At 36.3% G+C, this 22,538-nt stretch overlaps 1 protein-coding gene across 1 annotated transcript in view; it reads left to right on the top strand.

Moving 5' to 3' along the window:
- The window catches only part of cdh5 (cadherin 5), a 52,549-nt gene that overhangs the window by 482 nt on the left and 29,529 nt on the right, over nt 1–22,538 (top strand). The window contains exons 2-3 of the mRNA XM_039763111.1: nt 19,708–19,915; nt 22,220–22,517. Of these exons, the coding sequence (XP_039619045.1) occupies nt 19,736–19,915; nt 22,220–22,517 (478 nt within the window). The 5' untranslated portion in view covers nt 19,708–19,735. The remainder of the gene's footprint in view (nt 1–19,707; nt 19,916–22,219; nt 22,518–22,538) is intronic.

The raw sequence follows: 22,538 nt of genomic DNA, 5'->3' as shown, positions 1-22,538 counted from the left end.
GAAATAAATTCTGTTTCAAAGAGCTCCATTTCCAAACAATCTATGACAAGAACTTTAACCTGATTTAAATAAATGAATAAATTGTCTAGAAGGGTTAATGTAAGGCCTTTGCATTAAGAAAAAAGGAATAAAAGCAAGGTGCGTTTCATGCAGCTGCTTGTGAATTATATATAGCTATAGCAGGTGGTTTGACACGCGCCCGAGGAGTACCGATGCACAAATGCGCAGCAAGAGAGCCGTGTAAAGTAAAGCATGATTTAACATGTATGATCTTACTTTTCCCAGATGGATATTGTTTTCTCCCATAGAACTGCTAAATTGAGATCTTTTATTTATGACCAATTGCAAAGGGTCATAAAGCTACCTCTCCCATCTGTCTTTTTCTTGCTTTTTTTCCTTCTCTCTCTTTCCACTATCATTCAATTTCTCTTCTTGATAGATAATACCATACAATAAAATGTCAAAAATACACTTCTCTATTAGATACAACATATTTGTACTATACAGATATATAAAACTGAAACACAGCTCGATCTACTACTTTTAAAGGTTAATAATTTTGTAAATCATGTAGAAACATTTATAATCAACACAAGACAGCCTTAAGTGGATCTTCTGTTGGTCAGGAATAAAGTAACTGTGAGCTTCACCAAAGCCGCTTTAACAACACATAGAGGGAAGCGTTCCAAGCAATCTGCTTAGAACAACAAGTTTTAATCTTAAATCACACAGCTCTTCTTTGCCTAGTGCCATGCTTTTATTCTCACAGTCAGAAATACAATAGTTGACTTTTAGGTGTCGTGTATTTTCAATATTTTGCAATGGAAAATAAAAGCATGTGAAGATATGTAATAATCCTCTATCCTGTTCATAACCAGATTAGGTTTAAAATATCTTTAAACAAGTTCCTCTAATGTCACATTACAACAACAACATTTATTTATATAGCACATCTTCATACAAATGATGTAGCTCAAAGTGTTTTACATGAATGAAGAAAGAGGAAAAAGAGAAAATAAATAAGAAATAGAATTAGGGAACACTAATTAACATAGAATAAAAGTAAGGTCAGATAGCCAGGGAGGACAGAAAAAACACATTTGTCAAAATATATCAACATAACCTTCTCAATCTTGTTTAATCTGATTCAGTATCTTGGGGTGCTACAGCCATTCCCAACGATGTTAACCACAAGGCAGGAATCAGACATGGACAGAGTCAGGTTAGGGTGCATTCACACACAGAGGAATGGCAAAAGCATTCAAGCTCCACTTAAACAGTGGGAAGGAGCGGACTTTAGCCCATCTAATGGAGTTGTGAGGCACAGCTGTAATCACTATGACATTACTAATAATTGAAAACATAATTTGAAAAATGTTCTTACTTATTAGTTTATTTTAACATTTTACCTATACAATTTTAAATGTATCATGTCACACGTAAGCTCAGTGGTTCAGTTTTTTTTTTACAATCCATTATGAGAATATTTGAGTTATATAATAAGTATTAGTCTTGTGTCAGGCATTATTTTGTTCTCTAACTCCACTTAATAACTTAATGAGTCTAATAATGAGCAATTCAAGAAAAACCACAAACCACAAACCACTGATCACAATCAATGTCTCTGTAAGTTTGACAGTAATGCAGACAAAGTGTATGTTATAATAACAATAATATTAACTTTAATAATTGATTAAATTACTGTATATATCACATATTTTATTTGTATATTTAGAATAAAGTGAGGAATAGTTTCCTCTTTATTTATAACAGAAACTATTGTGCAATTGAAATGTAACTAAGAATACTGTTAATTTATGAGAAAATGAAAACTATTTATTTATTTATTTATCAACTGATTGTTTTTATAATTTTTTTGTGTGTTTTACTTGGTTAATGCTGTTATTATATTTCGACTTCCAATAGTGCTTGAATTAAATCAAAAAGGTTTCAAGTAAGTTTTTAAAAAGTGCATAGGAAAGTTAAATTGTGAAAACACTTGACACGCAGTAACAAAGTGGCATATGAAGTGTTGCTTTACACTATATCAGTATATACAATATGTGTGTGTGTGTGTATATATATATATATATATATATATATATATATATATACTGTACACATATATATATCTTTGTGTGTGTATATGTATATATATATGTGTATATATAGTATATATATATATATATATAGTATATATATATATACACACATATACATATAATCTCATATGGATTTCAGATACTACCACAAGAGCTTAATAATAATAACGTTTTTGTCCCTATATATTATGTATAGTTTAGCAGTTATAAATTTAGCCTCTGATTGTGAATTCTATAAGCACTTCATAAGCAGATGTATTGATAAGAATTCCAAAGGGAACTGAATAACAGGATGGGTGTGCTCACTGGAAGAATTGTTGGAATGAGCAGTGGTGAACCCACCCAGACTAAAACGCTGCTAAATTGGTTTGTTATAATTACATTAAAAATATACAAATCACATACATGGGGAATTAGGTCTGAAATTCTGTAAAGATATAAAGACTTGCTCCTCTGCTTAGTGGTCTTAAAAAAGGACACCGAAGTCAATGACGAATAAGTTGCATTCGTTTTGCATTCAGTTGAATTTTATGGCACCGCCATTTTTCTTTATGTTGTTAAGAGAATTTAAAACAGTAGAAATGATTTCAGTATGAATACTTTTTTTAATTTCAGAATCGGATTAGTTATACCAAACCAATCTTCTCACTGGCTTTTTATATTTATTCACTACTTAGTCTCTTTGTTCATGATAACCCTGTTCAAAAGCCAACTTCTTGCATTGAATTTGTGTGTGAAATTAGATTCTTTTATTTAGTTTTAAACTGGTAAGAATCTAATTTGAAATTGAAATTTCAGTTGATTATGAACAAATTACACCAATGACAACATGTCAGATAAAATGCCTAGCTATCTTTTTTAATTCCTGAATAACTGTTGATAAAATGAGAATTATAATAACTGCACAGCTTGAGACATTTTCTTATGATGGGCCGATGCGTGTTGTAGCAACAAACAATCAATACATATTTCATGAGAGAATGTTGTTATTAATTCATCAATACGGGTTAATATTTACTAAACCATTTCAGCTTAACTGACTAACAGGACCCATTATTAATAACTTTTGGGAACAGGACTATGGATGCTTGCTATAAACATTAGATGTTCATTTTTACGTAGCTTTTAGATAATTGTGATTTTGAAACATTAATTTAGGTCTAGGAACTGCATCTCTCATCTCTAGAGAAGTAACTCCTCTACAGAGGCCAAAATTCATTGCAAATGACCTGAAAGATGAAACAGCAGCTCTCTGACTGTGTGTCTCTAGCCTGATGTTCTTATTTTTTTCCGTTATCTTCCTATTATACTCTTAATGGATGTAATAGATTTTTTTCTGGTCAACCTGGTTGACAAGGGCAAATAGAACTCAATTTTTTCATTTTTTTTCCTGAATAAAATTTACTAAGCTGGCCCAGGAAAAACAAGACAGACACATAAGAGAATACTAAATATAAAGGTACAAGGTACTTTAGTTTAATTTAAAAATATATACAGTACAGCTAAAAAACCTGAGTAATGACATGTAGTGTAATTTTCACATTGGTTTTACACTTCTAGAAATTAAATTCAAGTGTATATGTGTTGCGAAAAGGAAAGCAAAGAAAGGAAATGGCAAAACACAAACAGCTGCAACTGTTAGCTTAGCTATTCAGGATTCTGTATGTCTTTCTGTTAGGTGCAGGTTCTTGCCCATGTGCCTCATCTATGTACCATTAAAGCCATTCTGTCTTCTCAACTTCTGTATCCCTGTCGATAATCAGCTTTCTTCCTCTTGCCAGTAATTCTGATTCTAGACTTGACAAACCCAAGTAAGTACTGGCTTTTAAAAGTATAGATCCTTATTTGATTAAACTCCAGAACCAGTTTGAGGTCATGAGCAGTCACCTATGACTACAAGGAAGTCAGACTGAAACGCCCTGAAATAATCTTCAGCTGTAATTAAATCTCATAGTTCTTTCTGATCCAATCTCAGACCGTGTGCTGTCTTGTAAAAGCCCTCCTTTTTTCTGCCATTTGCCTTTGACCCTTATTACTGATATCCATTATTTGACTACATTGATCATGTTGTAATCACATGATAAGAGTGGGTTGGGGCAGAGGAAAACCGTCTGCTTGCTTGATGATTCCGGAAGTCCATGTAGAAACCAAAAAGTTTCATCTAGCTACCCCTTAACAGTATTGAGTTCTTTTTGCCTCTTCACAGCCCTTCATTTCTTTGGTCTCTCTCTCACTCTTTCTCTCTCTCTCTCTTATGGCCCTCGTCTTTCCACATTGACATTTAGGGATGATCTCTTAATGCACTCTCTCAATTTTCTGTCCATCTAGATTGGATGTTGCAGTAGTTTACGGTTCTTCCTCATAGCTCCAGGAAAAACAATTCAAATCCTAGAGGGTTTATGTAGAATGCCTATCCTTTGCTTCTTGACTTGTTAATAAGTATGTTAGCATAGGAAAGGTGCTATATAAATATATTTTTTTTTTTAATCAAGTGGCCAGCAGATGGAATATATACATATAGCACACAGAACTTTCTTTTCTCTTCTTCCTTGGCTCTCTCTTCTTCTCTCCTTCTGCCTTCATTCCTCTTTGGGCAATCTTCATCCTCTTCCTCCCAGCTCTGGCTGCCCAAGTGAAGTGTGGCGGATCCTTTCATGCTGCTCCTGGGAATGCTCCAGGTGGCTCGTTAGTCGGATCTGGAATCACTCCCAGGTGTGGTGAAAGCTCAATGTAGCATAGCTCTCAAAATGCACAGCTCCCCCTGACGGCATCCACAGAACCCAAAAGGGATGCAGCAAATTCTCATGGAATCCAAGGTTCCACTGCAAGCCAGGGGGACTGCCATCTAGCACTCTGGCCCTCAATATATCAGCCACCTGGCTATCACACCATATATATAAATATAAATATATACTGCTTAAAAAAATTAAAGGAACACTTTTTAATCAGAGTATTGCATCAAGTCAATGAAACTTCTGGGCTATTGATCTGGTCAGTTAAGTAGCAGAGAGGGTTGTTAATCAGTCTCAGCTGTTTTGTTGTTAATGAAATTAACAACAGGTGCATTAAGAGGGCCAACAATGAGACGACCCCTAAAACAGGAACGGTTTAACAGGTGGAGGCCACTGACATTTTTTGTTCCTCATCTTTTCTGACTATTTTTTCACTAGTTTTGCATTTGGCTATGACTTCCAGCAGGCCACATGTCTCTGACCAAACAATCAGAAACAGACTTCATGAGGGTGGCCTGAGGGCCTGATGTCCTCTAGTGGGCCGTGTGCTCACTGCCCAACACCATGGATTAGCATTTGCCATGGAATACCAGAATTGGCAAGTCCTCCACTGGCACCCTGTGCTTTTTACAGATGAGAGCAGGTTCACCCCGAGCACATGTGACAGACGTGAAAGGGTCTGGAGAAGCCGTGGAGAATGTTATGCTGCCTGTAACATCACTCAGCATGACCGATTCGGTGGTGGGTCAGTGATGGTCTGGGGAGACATATCCATGGAGGGACGCACAAGCTAGACAATGGCACCTTGACTGCCATTAGGTATAAAATGGACTAACCTGCCGCATCATTTTTTCACTTTGATTTTCAGGGTGTCTTTGAATTCAGCCCTCTGTATTCTGATTTTTATATCCATCAAACGTTGTGGCGTCCTTTCATTCCTAACACATTACCCAGTCCATATCAGTATAGATATCCTGCAGGATTGCCTTTTCCATTGAGATCTGATGTGTTTTCAAAGTGTTCTTTACATTTTTTGAGCAGTTTATATACTGTATATATATGTATGTATATATAAAATTAAAAAGGGTTTTGTTTGTAACTCATTAAAAAAAATGTCACTTGCTGAAAGTAGTTTCAGTGTAGATTGCAATTGTAATGTGGGAATACAGAAAGCCATGTTAGAAGATTTTAGCCAAAGTATAACTAATTTCATGAAAGTGTAGTGATAGCCAAATCTTGCCTTGGTAGCAGCCAGCACCAAATCATTGACAATATTGCTCCTTAAAATCTGTTACTTTATTCATGTTGCAGCATTGGCTATTTTCATGGCAAAAATCATATTTACTCGTATCTTGAGCTGTCTAATGTCTAAAATAAATTGACATGAAACAAATAAAAAAAAGAATTTCCTTTTTGTTGTAAAGTTTAATTCACTAATTAATAATATTGCTGAGTGTCATTATAATACTGAAATGACTCGTCAGTGAGCCTCAAATTGGATATCCATCAAAAGATGGATATGGAGTTGTTTTAATTGTCTAGTTTATTTAATAGTTTTAGTGAGAGTTGGAGCAACATGCTGGTAACATTCGTGCTGGTGCAAGGTCTGCCCCTGAATGCATGCACCAGTTTAATTAGATAATTAATGGTTGAACTATGACATGGTAATAAGTAAGCACTGTCTGGGAGTGGAGTGGTATTAAGAGGAATAGGTTAGCACAAGAAAAGGTAGCCTTTTTTTTTTTGAGTGTGATTGCTGGTCACAAAAGGAGCGAAAGAAGGGAATGGCAGGCTGTCCAACAATGACAGAGCTTGACCAAGTGCTGCATTGAAACTCTGTGGAGCTGGCAAGAAAGAGTGAGAGAGAGCTAGGCAGAGGAGGGACGCTCAAGACATGGTGACATCAATGTAAAGGGCATGATGCCCTGGGAATTGTAGCAACTGTTAGTGGTAGCAGTTTGGATCTGTGTGATGGACATCAAGGATGAAGCCAGCTGTATCAAAGGAGATGCCACATGCAGTGGCATCCAATGAAGGGCAAGGCCTTTAGGGATCTGAGGAAGCTGTTAGCGGTGCAGTTCAGATCTACATGGTGGATCAGGGATGCAATGGGCTGTGAGATTGTAGTCTCCCGCTGTCCTGATGTGGACAGAGAGAGAACAGGAAAGGATGAAATGGGTTTACCTCTCCACTATTTAGGATTTGAACTTTTTGGAATATTATTTATTGGATTATTTGTTTGCTTAGTCACTGATGGATAATATCACACGGTTGCAATGGATTATTTATTGAAATATTTATAAACTTATTTATTTGACCACACTGTTTATGCACTATTTTGCAATTGTGATTCTCCATTTTAAAATAAAGACTGCTATTCTTCTGATATTTAAAGTCTCCACTAGTCTGCCAACTTGTCCTTTCTGTCCTCCGTACATAACTATCAATGTAACAAAAAAGGAAAATGCCATGGCAGTGGCTCCAGGGCATCAGATAAACAAACAGTCACATTCTGCCCCTTACACCATTTTACTTAGCCTCTGTAAATATCAAGCCTTCCGGGCTAAAGAATTAGTCTGGAACTTTTACAGTATAAGGGCAAGGCCATAAAGGAGTCAAGACAGGTATTAACGATACATCATTGTGGCTGGAGGCTTGGAAGGAGAAAAAGTGTGTTGTGTAGGCAGCTTACACGTTTGCACATGACATGATACAGCAGTCAGTGGCATAAGCCACCCTAGTGGGGCATATGGGTTCAGAACCATCTCAAGGTATAGATAAATTATAAAACCAAATCCATTTTCACATTTATACATTACAATCATCTAGGGCTCAGCCTTAACTGTGGTAGAAACTCATAACTTTCTCATGCTAAAAACATGTTTATAACATCAAACTATGTGCATGCTCATCTTGAAGCTGCAGTCTGAAAAGAAATTAAAGTAATGTGCTCCTTTTCAAAGAGTACCATGCGTTTTAGAGGTGAGGAATCATTCCCTGACTGAAGCACATAAGAAAGAAAACATACTTTCCACAAGAAGAAAGAAGGATACATGGGCTTTTCTTTAGGTGCCATCAAATAGGTGCAACAGGGTGAGTTGGCAGGAAAGGCGTAAGCCCAGTGACAAAAGGCTGACGGCAAGATAGAGGTCATATTTTAGATTATGCATGTCTTACTAAGTTATAACAGCAGCACTCATTTGGTCGGCAAGGAGTTTGTCTTTTGGATAACATTGAAAACCTACTGGGTGATTCATTTCTATTACATGTCTGGCACTCGCCAGCTTTATTATCGGTTGCTGGATTAAATTAAGTGCTCATTCATTCTGCTAAACATCAAGCACAAAGAGACTTTAACCAATTACAGTGATAACTACTGTGTGAAATCAAACCTTTTGCATTGTGTTCAATTTCAGCGGTGACATGGATTTGGTCTGTGTGACATTTTCCCCTTTGTTTGACAAGCGCATAGGCAAAGCTGTGCAGAATCTGCTTTGTTGCTCTACACTTGTCACAGTCTTCCCAGTTCTGGTACTGAAAACAAAGCTCTACTAAATGTTGCTGCTTCACAGTTTAAATACGGATGACATTCCTTAGAAAAGAGTCTATAATACGCCTCTAAATTATTTTGGCAGAACACTTTATTCTTAATATGAATAGACAATGATGAATTTGGAATTGTGTTGTCCATGCTTAGTTCTGCTTAGCCTTTTCATTCTGAATGATTTGGGTAAAGTACAGTCACTGGCAAGGATTGTGCAGGAAAACACAAGGTCAACCACTCCACAATAGAGAGAAGAGCAGTAAAGATGAGCATATGCCTCACCAAAATATTACAATTAAATCAGAACTCCATCTGTCTCCAAGTATGTTTGAAAATGGTGCATTATAGGATGGTAATAAACCACATTTTTAAAACCAAAGATGCATTATGCCATCTTTTTAGAGTGGCAGGCAAATAAAACTAAACATTTTTTAAAAATAAGTTAACCCTGCAATCATGTTATTGTGAGTTTGGCTGTTGGATGCTTGGGGGGCAATTAAAAAGGAGCCTGATCATGATCCCCATTAAGACACAGTCCACTCATATCCAATGATAATAACATCCTCTGGGTAGTAATCACAGGAAGCTTACAAAATGGAAACCAACTGCTGAGATTGTAGCAGGCGCTCTGTGAGCTTAAAGCACTTTGTTATGTTTCAGAGATGCTCAAACACAGCCTGCAATGGCCTCCAGTACACTCTATAGGATGCAAACCGATTGTCAAGTCCACACCCAGAGCTAAACTTAACTGATAGCCAGTGTCAAAGCAAGAAGACTGGAGTTACATAGTCATACAGTACCTACTTAGGTCTTTATCGCAGCATTTTGAATTACTCATAGGCTGTAAGCTGTGTTTTTTTGACATTAGTCAATTTGATTTAAATGAATGATGTATATTTTCTTTATCCTGAGTAGACTTTGGATAGGACAGCACTGTGAGTACTAAAGAATAGATGGGTGTTTAATGTTAACTCCTAAAGCAGATTGTTCTGCAATTTTCGCACAAAGCCAAAAGTCGATACTAAGAAAGCTGGTTTAAATCTTCTCTGTATATGTACTGTACTTCCAAATGACCTCATCTAACCTGTATCTGTTTAGCCACTTGCCTCTCGTACCAGAAAACTCACAATCAGAAATGCAGAAAGCTTGAAAGAATGGATTGACCTATTTCTTTTCTTTTTTTTTAACTTTAAAGCCAAAATAATACAACTCAGCACAAATGTCATATTATGTTACAATAAAATGATGGAGAAGGTCACCAAACACCTGCTCTAAAAAGTGACCATATATAAAGGCTCTTCCTGTTGTTTCATTACAGCATGACCTTAAAGGTAGATTATATTTAAGAAAAATAATGAAGAAGCATCCTGAGCAGCCTGTGCAAACAATGAAGCTATACTTAGCAATTCTCGAATACCTTGATGCAAGATTAATCTGTTTAGGAAATGTAAAAAAAAACCAAAAACTCCAAGGTTTCCTCATTCTCCCGAAATCAGCATAAAACCACATGATGTTTTTAGAGCTTAACCTCTGCATGTTTTTCTGGTTTTCAATAATGTGTCAAAAATTTAAATGAATGAAGACCCGTCCTCCTGTTTGTCAAGTGCAAGCATGGATGTCTATAGTATTGTAAAGGATATGAACAGGAATTAATATTTTAGGACTGATATGCACAAACACATTAAGATCACAATGGTAAGAATGTTTGTATTTGTCAGTTTCTATAATTTGACAAACGATCAAATTTTTATTTGAGGTTAGAGCTGCATGCCCACTATCACATTTCAGGGTCCTGTTGTGTACACTCCTACTCAGCAACTGGTGAGGTCCTTTTCTATCCTTTAATTTATTGACTAAAGTTAATCTGTAGAGTTGAGTCTCATTGGCACCATCAGAGAATTAGCAAATTTGGGCTGGAAGCAATTAAATTCTAGTTAATGCTTGGATTAGGAATCATCTCGGTCTTGTTTTTATTTAGACTCGGTCTTGATTTGATCTCAGCCAGTTGTGGTCTTGGACTTGACAAAGGCAGATTTGACTACAGCTCTACTATTATTATGAAATCATTTCAAACATTTTTGAAGCTTGTTGTCTTATTTAGCCAGTCTGAACTATAAAATGTTTTTTGTGTTTTTTTTTTTAACTTACAATTTCATTCTATGCATCAATATAGTAATTACAAAGCACTAGTGAAAGATAACATACTCAAAGCGGTTTTGGTAGTATCATAATTTTAAATTAGTCAAACTACTTGCCTTGCAGTGAACTGGCATCTTGCCCAGTGTTAAATCCTGCCCTGTGCCTCAGAAATGCCCAGGTAAGGCTCCATGACCTTCAATTGGCAGGTGTAGTAAATGGATGGATGGGTGGATGGATTAATCATTAAGTTATGTGTCACTGTTTCCAATAACTAAACAAATTCAGACAAACGATAGTGGAATGTGTGGCACTGATTAAATCATGGTAATCTGCAATTTGAGTACATTAATCTGTTTAATGGTAAAGATTAGCTAAGGTAAGATCCCAGTGAATCTTACATCTAAATAAATTAATGACATTTCTACACATGTTGGACAAAACTGAGCTTGTTTTCTGGGGCTTGTTGCATATGTTTTTATTTTCCATTTTTTATTATGCAATATTTTTTTGTCATTTGTGTCCTGCAATAAATTAGCATTCCATCATAAATTGGTTCTTACTTTGTGCAGAATATTGCTGAACATAATGTTGTAACAGAAAAAAATAGATTCACAAAATGGATGGTTGGTAGGTAACACTTGGTGGTAATGGTGCTCAGGAAGGGAGGAAGCCACAAAGTTACAGATTTCTCTTCTTTGTGAAGTCTATGTAAATACAAATAATAAGTCACAGGTGAAAACTAATATAATATACTGAAAATAATTTAGTAGATTGTCGAATAACATATGTACTTTTTAAAAATACTGTATATACTCACGTATAAGTCGGGTCTTGAAACCTGAAAAATCGATCATAAAATCAGACCCTGACTTATAGGCCCATTCAAAAATGCGACACTTAAATTTATTTTTTTTTACATTTTCTTGCCTCCTTCGATCTCGTACCAGTTTCTCAGATGCATCGAATTTTGTTGCAGCAGCGCAGTTACTAATTTCTTTTGCTACTTCAACCACGTTTAATTTAAAACCAGCTTCATAATTTCTCCTGATCGAATGCTCCATCATAGATAAAGGATGTTCTTACAATAAAGGTGTATGAGGTTGTGAGATACAAAAAACACGAATCGGTGCAAACGTCACCTTGGAATAGTTTGAGTATTATCGCAAGGTCACATAAACACAATACATAAAAAAAAGGCAGTGTGCTCCGTGCTTACTCTCTCAAGCGCGCGTTAGCATATCATAATCTCTTGGACTAATAGCGTCAGTTTTCCGCATTCGACTTATACGACCAACATTATAAAATACCAGAAATTATACATTAAATTCAACTCCTGACTTATCCATGGGAGAACTTATCCACAAGTATATATAGTATACCATTTTATCGAAAGATGCATTTCAAGCAGAACACAATATTTGTTCTGCCACATTAATAAATACATTAAGGATAATAAGTTATTAATTCACACAAAACTAATCAAGTGGTCTGTCAGTTCATTACAGTGAAACGGCTTACCTGAATTTAAACAATTTTTGGCAAATGTTCTAAAAATTTACAAATCTGTTTAAAAAGTACCTCAAAATTTGACTATTTACAATTAGACAATCATAATGATCCAGACAAGTTAGTAGCTGGTGCTTGTGCCTGGCATTGCACCAGACCCTCACCCTTCACCCTACACAGAAGCTCAATTTAGCTTTTTATCCCTGACACCACACATCCCCTGGACTAATGGCCATGGCCTCATAACTTTTTGCTACTAAGATAAATTAGTGAGATTATGTAGATACCACCATGATGAGTTCTCATCTATGTGTCCAGGTTTCATCCTACATTATAACTGTGTTTTTTTTTTGGATAGCTTTATCACAATGGAAGTGGTTGCTCCCACACTGCAACCCTACACATGACACTTCTTGTCTGATATTTACACATTAAGTCAATGACAAAAAACAAACAAAGACCTAGCAATAGGGAGAAAAACACAATCCAGTTACATTAAGGATTTTAACTTATGAGTGTTTGATGACTGTGAGTTTTAGTTTTGCTCAGGTTTTGGTATTTGACATTACTATTTACACATACTATGATCTCTGCCTGCCATAAACATGTTCTCTTGGTTTGCCATTCTAAAAGCCCATCATTTCAGGTCAGGTCAGATCAGGGAGCATACACTGGTACAGCACATTGCCGCACCCACCACACAACAAAACAGCTTGTGGTTTCTATTGGCACTTCAGGCAGACACACGATCCAGTCACACTCTCCAGAAATGACCATCACCAGGACTATAAAGACTAGTCCTTCTGCAGAGATTTTGGGAGCCACAAATCTCTTTCCAGTGACCTCATGACCCGCATACTCTCACAAACTGTCTACTGACTTCATAGAAAGTGTCACCAGAGACATACAGTAAATGTCTCCAAAATACAATAATAATAATGAATATTTCCAAAATAAAACACTGAATTCCTCTTGTCTTTTTGGACTTGTTTTATTGCCAGGTAATCCTAGTACTTAAATAAAGAAAATATACCAAATGGACAAGCTTAGTGAAAAAAAAGTACTGTACACTGTGATGCCTCTGTGCTTACAACTATGGGCATCACCCTCTATTTTGACATCTGACAGTAATGAACTAAGATGGACCAGGGCAAGTGAAAAGACAGACAAGACTTTCTTTTCAAAAACTGCAGAAGAGATTTATTTACAACAGAGAATTAAAAGACCAACAGTATATCAATTAACTCAATTCTTCTTTAAAACCTCTAAAAAAGAAAAGTGCCATTTGGTGCTCCATAAATAAATACATTTAAAATCTAAAGCAATCCTTCATGAGATATTCCCTTCATTAGAATCATTGATATTTTTTATAGCCCACTGTAGACCTGAACTGCTAACCCAATAACCACGCTGCACAGATGAACCGTCACCTCAGTCTGTCACCACAGGTCCTGGGCGGCCACCTCAATCGGTCACCACAGCTCAACATGGTGCCTTGCTCTCAAAGTAATGCCGCTATTCTCTGGATTGGCCTGTCTGTGTATAGTTTCAGAGGCCTCTCTTCAGATAGTTAACAGACTCAAACACAGCCATTTTCGAGAATCTTCCCTCCAGCCATTGGTCTGGCTCCCCTTCTAGCTCAGCAGAGTCGTTGCTGCCTGTCCTGTGTTCTCACCATCGAATATCTCTTGCCAAAGCAATCTTCCATTGAACAATCACTCTTTCTTCTTTAGCGTTCTCTTCTTGTTCTCCACCTCTACAACACTATCCCACCTTTTTATTTCATGGCTACCCCACCTGACACTAGTCAATTATGCCACATCTGTCCTCCGTAATTAACCCGATGTGTGCATCGCAAACTGCTTGTCTGAGATGGTTAAGCCTAGGGGTTATGCTAAGAAACAATTGAAATTACTAATAAACTAATCCATTAAAAACACCCTTGGGCACAACTGACCACAAACACTAGAAGTAATTCAGGAAACACTAGCCAAAACAATTTCAAATAGCTAGGATGTACAATGAAAGAGCAAAGAACACGTTCCATAGTTTATATGTTATGACTGCCACCTGATTAATACTGCATAGCAGCAGACACCAATATGAATGGTCCAGTTCAGATTTCAAGGAAAAGGAGAGCCTGGGATGGAGCGTGATCTGAGTATTAACAGAACGGCTATATTGAAAGACTCTGCAGTGTGTTTTGGGGCTGTAGGTTACTGAGCCATGCTTTAAAGGGCTGTGGAATCTCATTAGGCAACTTCCATGCTTTTGTGAAATATGTGGGTGGCTGGACTGAAAACTATAAATGTTATAATGGTCAAACAAAAACAATTTTGAAGAACTTAACTCCAGCCTAGAGAGAGCAAAACTGAAACAGACAGCAAGCAGCATTATCTCATTTATTCAAGATTAATACAGTTTTTCACATTTTTCAGCATAATATCCTGACTTAGTTATTATAGAGTACATCTCTATGTCAGAGTGGCATTATCTCCATCCTTCTTCTCATTATTATTTACATGCAAAAGTATGTAAAGCAACAAACATTTTTTATCATAATTGTTTATATAAACAACAATACTGTGAACAGTTTGTCCTGCAACAATATATTTAATTGAGAAATTTTTATATCTGATTCTTATCCAAACAGTACCAACTGTTTGGTACCCCAGCTGTCACAGTTTCACAGAAATGGTTGTTTTGTTTGAGAGGGATGTAATATCACATTCTTTGTTGTTCTTTACTTGCTCAATTGGATCCATGTGTTATGAGATGCTGACTCAAAACAAGTTTCAAACCAAAAACTAGGCCTCAAAACTCTGGTTAAACATTGAAACAAAATACACTCATCCAAAACACAAAATCAGCCTGGCTTGTGGCATACACATTAAAGGGGGCCAGAGCTTATATGGGGAGAAGGGAACCATGAAAATCCATGGCCCAAATTACAAAACTTGATAAACCATTAAAGATTATTCACAAGAAAAACAAAATGGTCAAAATACAGAAATTTGTCTCAAACCAGGCCACTCAAAAAAATATCCAAATCCAAAAAGGAAGGTCCAGAACTTTATGTGAAAGTAGAGAATCTGAAGCTAGAAAATCAAACAAAAAATGAGGAAAGCTCAAAATAAGATGAGCCATATACAGTAATCCCTCGCTATATCGCGCTTCGACTTTCGCAGCTTCACTCTATCGCGGATTTTATATGTAAGCATATCTAAATATATAACGCAGATTTTTCGCTGCTTCGCGGGTTTCTGCGGACAATGGGCCTTTTTACTTCCTTTTTACTCAGTTGGTTTGCCCAGTTGATTTCATGCAAGGGATGCTATTGGTGGATGGCTGAGAAGCTAACCAATCAGAGCACGCAGTTAAGTTCCTGTGTGCTGATTGGCTCAGCGATGGAGCACCGAATTTGATTCTGCAGCATTAACCAGGAAGTCTCATCTCACTCAGTCAGCATCAGCGTGTTTCACTGTGTAAAGAGTTAACTTTTGTGCTCTTTTGTGTTTATCTTTGTGCGTAGTCAAGCCCTTCATTATGGCTCCAAAACGATCTGCTCCTGCTACTGCTTCAGGGGCCATGCCCAAGCGCCAACGGAAGATGCTAACAATTGCCGAAAAGGTGAAAGTTTTGGATATGTTGATGGAAGGGAAAAGCTACACCACTGTAGGATGCCATTACGGCATAAATGAGTCCACGATTCTTTTTATTTAAAAAGTAGGAAAAGAATATAAGATCTACGGCCACAGTGTCCTTTTAACCAGGGCACAAAATGAGTTTAAGTGGACGTAATAAGGCAGTAGTCCGGATGGAATCTGCTTTAGGGATTTGGATTGAAGGCTGCCGGAAGAAGAGCAACGGCGGTGCTACACAGTCGCCTAAAGAGGCTCCTTTAGAAGAGCTGTAACACTTTCCTTTGTTGTGCAGTAAAACTAAACTCATCATTATCGGACAAGTCATCGTGTCATTGTTGGTGAATAACCATAATTAATTTTCTACGTAGAGTAATTAGTACATGTGCGTACGTTTAGTGTCACTGTACACACATTTACTGTATACTATTTTACTTGCATTGTACGTACTTATTGCTAGTGGCCTGTCTAACGTAATGGCTGTAACATATGTGATATTGGAGACGCTCGATATCTTTATATACAGTAAAACCTAAATATTATTTTAAACAGTGTGTTTACATACATAATTTCAATGAATCTTATCTAATATCTAAGAGAATACAAAGGGTTTATGCTGTTTAACTGTGTGGGGAATATTTATAAACAGTGTGGGAAAGTTTATAAGGGCTTAAAATATCTAAAAATAACCATACAAACATATGGTTTCTACATTGCGGATTTTCATCTATCACGGGGGGTTCTGGAACGCAACCCCCGTGATCGAGGAGGGATTACTGTATACACAAGCATGTAAGCAAACGTCTTTGTATTGAACTGAGGCCCCTTCAGGTGCTGAGTAGTCTAAGGGCAGACCCTCACAGGTTTAACATCAGAGCCCCCAAACCCCCTGAGCTCAGCATTTTAAAACAAAGAACATCACTTATACAATAATTAACAAAATTACAATAAATATAAAACAATTAATAATCAAAAGAATATTCATTAAAGAATTATACAAAACCAAAAAAAGAAAACCAAAATATATTCAACAACACAAAACACAATGAATTACAAAAAAATAACAGCATATAAAAAGAAAGAAATGAAGGGTAGGGATGGATGATTGAAGCATAACATCATATTGCTTGACCCAAGAAATTATGGTATTCTGCTGAACCACATCATGTTTGCCAAGGTTGTTGCTACCATGTGACTCAGATTACATGATGTGTATATCATTTTCCTGCTATGATAAAAGAGCGAGGCACACTTAGTCTGAAGGCATAAAAACAAACAAAGAACTAGCACTAGTATGGAAAAGGCTACCAGTTTAGATTTAGGATTTTGACATCTTACCACTTTTCTAACTTTGAATTTTAGGTTTCCTTTGTATTCGGTATACTGTGGCTGTTTAAATATTTTTGTACAGTATCCAAATGGGTTTTTGATACTTTTTGGTAGTCGTTTATACCGTAACATTCCTTATATTCAGATTTGCTTGGATTTTAGTTCTTTCTGTCATTCTTAAGTCCTCTTCTTTTTGTTCTTAAACTGATACCTTTCCATACCATTCAATGCCATTTTCTAAGCTTACTTAATTCTGAGCAGGGTTACTGGCAGCAGGAATCTAACCCAGCAAGCATGGGGTGCAAGGCAGGAGCAATACCCGGACATGGTGCCAGCCCATCACAGGGTGAACACACACACACTAGGACCAAATAAGTATCACCAATCCACCTAACCTGCATGTCTCTTGACTGTGGGAGTAAACTAGAGCACCCGGAAGAAACCCATACAGACACCTTGAGAACATGCAAAGTCCATGCAAGAAGAACCCTGGATATAAACATCGGTCTATTTACCACAAGGAAGCAGACTGATCTGAGTAGAAAATGCATTTGTCTACAGCTTTGTTCTCATTATATGTTTAAACTGAATTTGTCACTGTAGATAATGTCGTTGGACAGGCATTCTCATCTAAAGTAAGAGATTTTAAGAAATTTGGCAGTCATTAGCAGACAATTCATACTTTTGAATTTCTCAGGAGCTGCACTTGATTTGTATCTTTCTGGAACGTTGGTCTATCATGATTTTCTTGATTTTTCTAGCATGCCTTTATTTTTCATAACAAATCAATTATTTAACTCATGTTGCAAAGACGCAGTGAATGAGCTGAGTCAGATTTTGAAAAAAATGCCCACAGCACTCTTTTGTCATTTAAGATTAAGTAGGTTTGATCTGTCCTTCATTCTGCCATATTACTTTAGTAGGAATTTTAAGCTTTAAGTACAACACTGATGTGGGATGTATGTTAAACCTAAAGGAAATAATCAAAAAATTGAATGGCTCACAACCAACTACAAACCATGTGAATATATGAAAATATATTTAAAAAAATCACATTTCTTACAAAAATGAAAGGGCTGTAAACTAACTTCACAAAAAAAAAGATTCTTTATCTTGATTTTATGGGATAAGGTAAAGATTTTATGATTATCAAAATAAGGAAAGGTAACCAATGAAGAAATGTTGGTAATATGAAATATTATTACTGTACATGAAATATGAAAAACAAAATCATATCAGTCAAATGTTTGTTACAAAAAAGTCCTCACACAAACTTTTTGCTCTTCCTTAACCAGGAAAAACGTTTGTAGATTATTTCTGAGAACATCAAATGCTTGGATAGCAAACTATACCTGTTGCCATTTTTAAAAGGCAGAGCATGATTATGTGACATGATCTTCGCATCACTTGACTGGTGACAGGCATAGGAGCTGCAAACCACTTGACCATAATCATGTAACAATTGTCACTAAATTGCAATGACTGTACAAAAAGAGGAACACTAAATAGCATGTCTGGCAATTGGAGTCTAACCCAGCAAGCATAGGGTGCAAGGCAGGAGCAATACCTGGATAGGGCGCCAGTCCACCACAGGGTGAACATATACACACACCAAACACACACAATTAATAAACCTGTTGAAATAAGAATATGAAATACACAAAAATGGAATTAATCCTATATAGAACTGCAACTATTATTCAACACAATAGGATGTATGTGGACTACTGTTGTATTCTCAGAATATCAAAGGCAAAGACACATTCTGGTTTGGGGCTAAGGAGAGAATTCTGAGTCCCATAAATCATGTATTATTATTATTATTATTATTATTGTTATTATTATTGGAGGGCTTCATTCTTCTGTGAGAGGCACACAAATGAAGATGAACGTGGGGAGTTACATGTTCGTTCCCCACATGTCAAGTCAAAGTGTTGGACATCGATGAAAGTGAACCCAGATTTCACCCAAACGAGTACTATGTGTCTTTTCATGGAGGGTCCACACAGACTGGAGCCTGCCATGAGCTGTGCTGTCTGACTTTTAACAGTGTTTCAGGGAGAATATACTGAATCCAGTGAAGGTATTTTGTGACAAATGTAAATACTTGACTACGAGCAACAGTATTATTATCTTTTATTATGCAGGTGTATCTGTATTTGTATATTCTGAAAAATATTCTTTTCATGATAAAAACAAAATCCATGTTTTAGCTAAAATGACACCTAAAAGAAGAAGTGATTTTGTGGTAAAAGTAAAAAATATCCACCATGTAAAAAATTGAAAATAAGTACAAAATTACTTATTTAAAGGTAAAAAGACAAGCAAAGCAGACAATATCAGTTTATGGGAAACACAATCATACTTTAGCATTAGAGCCACATATGTATAAAATATAGTATTTGAGGTAATGGTGAGAAAAGAAGTCAATAAAATGCTCTTAGAAATAATTTACAGATGCATTGCCAATATTGCAATACTGAAAGTGTAAATTAGAAATGTAAGTTAGACAATTGCTAGATTATTTTAAGTGAACTGACAAATGTGATAATGACAAGACTGATGAATTATTGTTACTACTCTGCCTTTTTCTATCCAAGGCAGACATAATTCTATAGTCTGTACCAATTACTTTTTATTTACCATCTAGTATTTATATGCATTAGCTGCATTATTAGGTTTGAAGTTTTTTTTCATTTTCCTTTTTCATGTAGGTTTTCAAGTACTCATTTCTCATAAAGGATGGGTGCTTGCATCTGGGTGGTCTTTTGCATTATGGTCCATTTTATTCCAATAAATGGGCTTGTTGTAAAATCACCCAACATTCAATCTGTTCTACACCGACACAAAAGAGAATTTAAATGGAATATGATGTATGTTTTTGAAAACATGTCGTCAAAATCACCTATTTCTATTGGAAAGGTATGTTTTATTTTGCTTGTGTAAATAATTGATATTTCCACTATCAAATTTAGATATTATGTTTATGTGAATTTTATAAATAAATTGGAATAACAAGTACATTTTACAATCACTCTTTTATTGCTCAGAAATTAAAATTTTACAAAGTCTCCTGTCTCATTAGTTTAAGTTTCCAAAAATGTCACTTCTATTCCCGCTGCCACAGTTCAAGCACTTAAAATTCAACAGCTTCTTGCACAAGCAATTCTTCTTTAACCAACACTGATGATTGTCCTGACAATGAACAGTCAAAGTAAATTAATGACACAGAACATCTTCATTTCTAATATATACTGCGTGGACAATCATTATGCAAGTCAGTATTCTGTCCTTATCATTTTTTCAATGCACATTTTCCAACTCTACACCATTTAAACCTGAATATCTTTTGGATATAATGTTGCTACCTGCCAGGAGAGCCCAGAAGTATAAGGTGTAAAGTGCTCAGAGACATGGCTAAAATAAGGAAGGTTGAAACATGACCACCACTGAATAAGATTCAGACGTTGAAGTGTCAAGATTGGGCCAAAAAATATCTGAAGACTGATTTTTGGAAGGTTTTATAGACAGATAAAAATATAATGACTTCTGATGGACCAGATAGCTGGGCTGACAAATGGGCACAGGGCACCAGTTTGAATCAGGTACCAGGATGAGCTAGTTGTACCTAATAGTTGTGCACGCAGTGTAAATGTTTCAGTGAAAAGCACCTGTGCTGACTACATGACAGAAAGCAACATTTAATTAAAAGATAGACTCTTAACATTATAACACCTTCTTCCATTTATCTTTTCCCACTTCTATATGGGGTCCATGTGTATGATAAAAACTTCTCCATTCAGCTCGGTCCTGAACCTCCTTCCCAGTCAAACCCATGTTCTTCAAATCTTTTACATTATCCCTCCACCTCTACTTTTGCCTCTCTCATTTTCTCTTCCCCTTCACTTCCATTCAGTCACTCTTTTTCTCATCTCCATCTCTCGTTGCACCTCTGATTATCTCATTTCTTATTCTGTCCTTTTTTGTAACTTTACATATCCATCTCAATAGTCTCATTTCAGCCACATACAACGTCTTCTCCTGCACTTCCTTTACTGTCCAAGTCTCAGCTCCATAAATCATTGCTGGTCTTACCACTGTCTTAAAATCTTGACATTTAACCTTCACCTTAATTCTTTGATCATAAATAATCTTGTTACCTTCTTCTAATTGTTCCATCCACACTACATTCTTTGAGTTTTCTCTGCATCTAATTTTCTGTCTTAGGCTACCACTGATCCTAGATATTTAAATGTATCCCGTTTTTTCAGAAACTCTACCTTCTGAATTCTGATCATCATTAAGCCACATATATTCAATCCATTCCCTATTCATCTTCAATCCTCTTCCAAAGCCCCTCTCCATTCTTTCAGCTTCATCTCCACTTCCTCTTTTCTGGTGATTCACAACACATACATATATTGGACAATCCTCTTAATGTTACTTCCATATGTCTGATATTCGGCTGTAGCTTAATTACAATGAACAAGGTACAAACATATGGCAACCAAGTTATTCCATCCTTCCTATTTCTGAGTTACTTTTCTGTTACTGGATTGTGGGGGAGCCCTCAGTCCCACCCAGTAGCATCAGGTACAGGGCACAAACCAAATTAGGATGCAACATGAGCCATTTATGAACACACACATTCAAGTTTTATCATTATAAACTTGCAACATTATAACTATTACTATACCATTATTACTATTTTAATACACAAAATATGGGCCTTTACAAATATCAGTCCTGATATCCTAATGGGTATAGCTAAAATAAGTCAGAGTACCAAAAGATAAACCAATGCAGACTACAGTCACAGAGACCACATGCCTTTCTCCACAGAGAGTGGCTATGTCTTTGTTCAGACTCAGGTCTCTGGAGCTAGGAGGCAGCAACATTAACTACTATGCCCCCTCTGTTCTCATTGGTATGGCAATATGAGAAATAAATGTAGGTAACTGTACCTAAATATCGGTAATTGAATATAACCAATGCTACTGCCTGACATTTGAAGTACACTGGGCTCAAATTCTGGTTGTACACTGGCCCAGTATGAATGAGTTTATGAGGATGCCAAGGACTGGCATTTACTTTGCACTCACTGTTGCCAGGATGGTTTCTAGCCCAAAGCAACTCTCTAAATTGTTTTAGAATGTCCTGGAAATGGATGGCAGTATTTAGCATATGTGTGATTGTGATACTAACTAATATTACATTTTGTTTTAGCTTTCTTCCTCAAAATTCAACAGAACAGCTTTATTTATACTCAGAGGTGAAGGAGTAGACCAAGGTGAAAAAGGAATTTTCACTGTTAACAAACTTGGCGATGTGTTTGTCCACAAGACCCTGGACCGTGAAAAAAAGGCTATATATAATCTCAATGTTTTAGCCATGGATGAAATGACTAGGAATTTGCTGGAGCCTGAAACATCGTTTCAAGTTAAAGTGATGGACATCAATGACAATGAGCCCAAATTTGATCTAAATGAATACAATGTGTCTTTTTATGAGGGTCCATATACAGGTAAGCTTTTGTTTTTGGTGA

The sequence above is a fragment of the Polypterus senegalus genome, chromosome 9 (assembly GCF_016835505.1).
Source record: "Polypterus senegalus isolate Bchr_013 chromosome 9, ASM1683550v1, whole genome shotgun sequence".
Taxonomy (NCBI): domain Eukaryota; kingdom Metazoa; phylum Chordata; class Cladistia; order Polypteriformes; family Polypteridae; genus Polypterus; species Polypterus senegalus.
The sequence above is the reverse complement of the archived record's forward strand: the minus strand, read 5'-3'. Positions and strand labels throughout refer to the sequence as shown.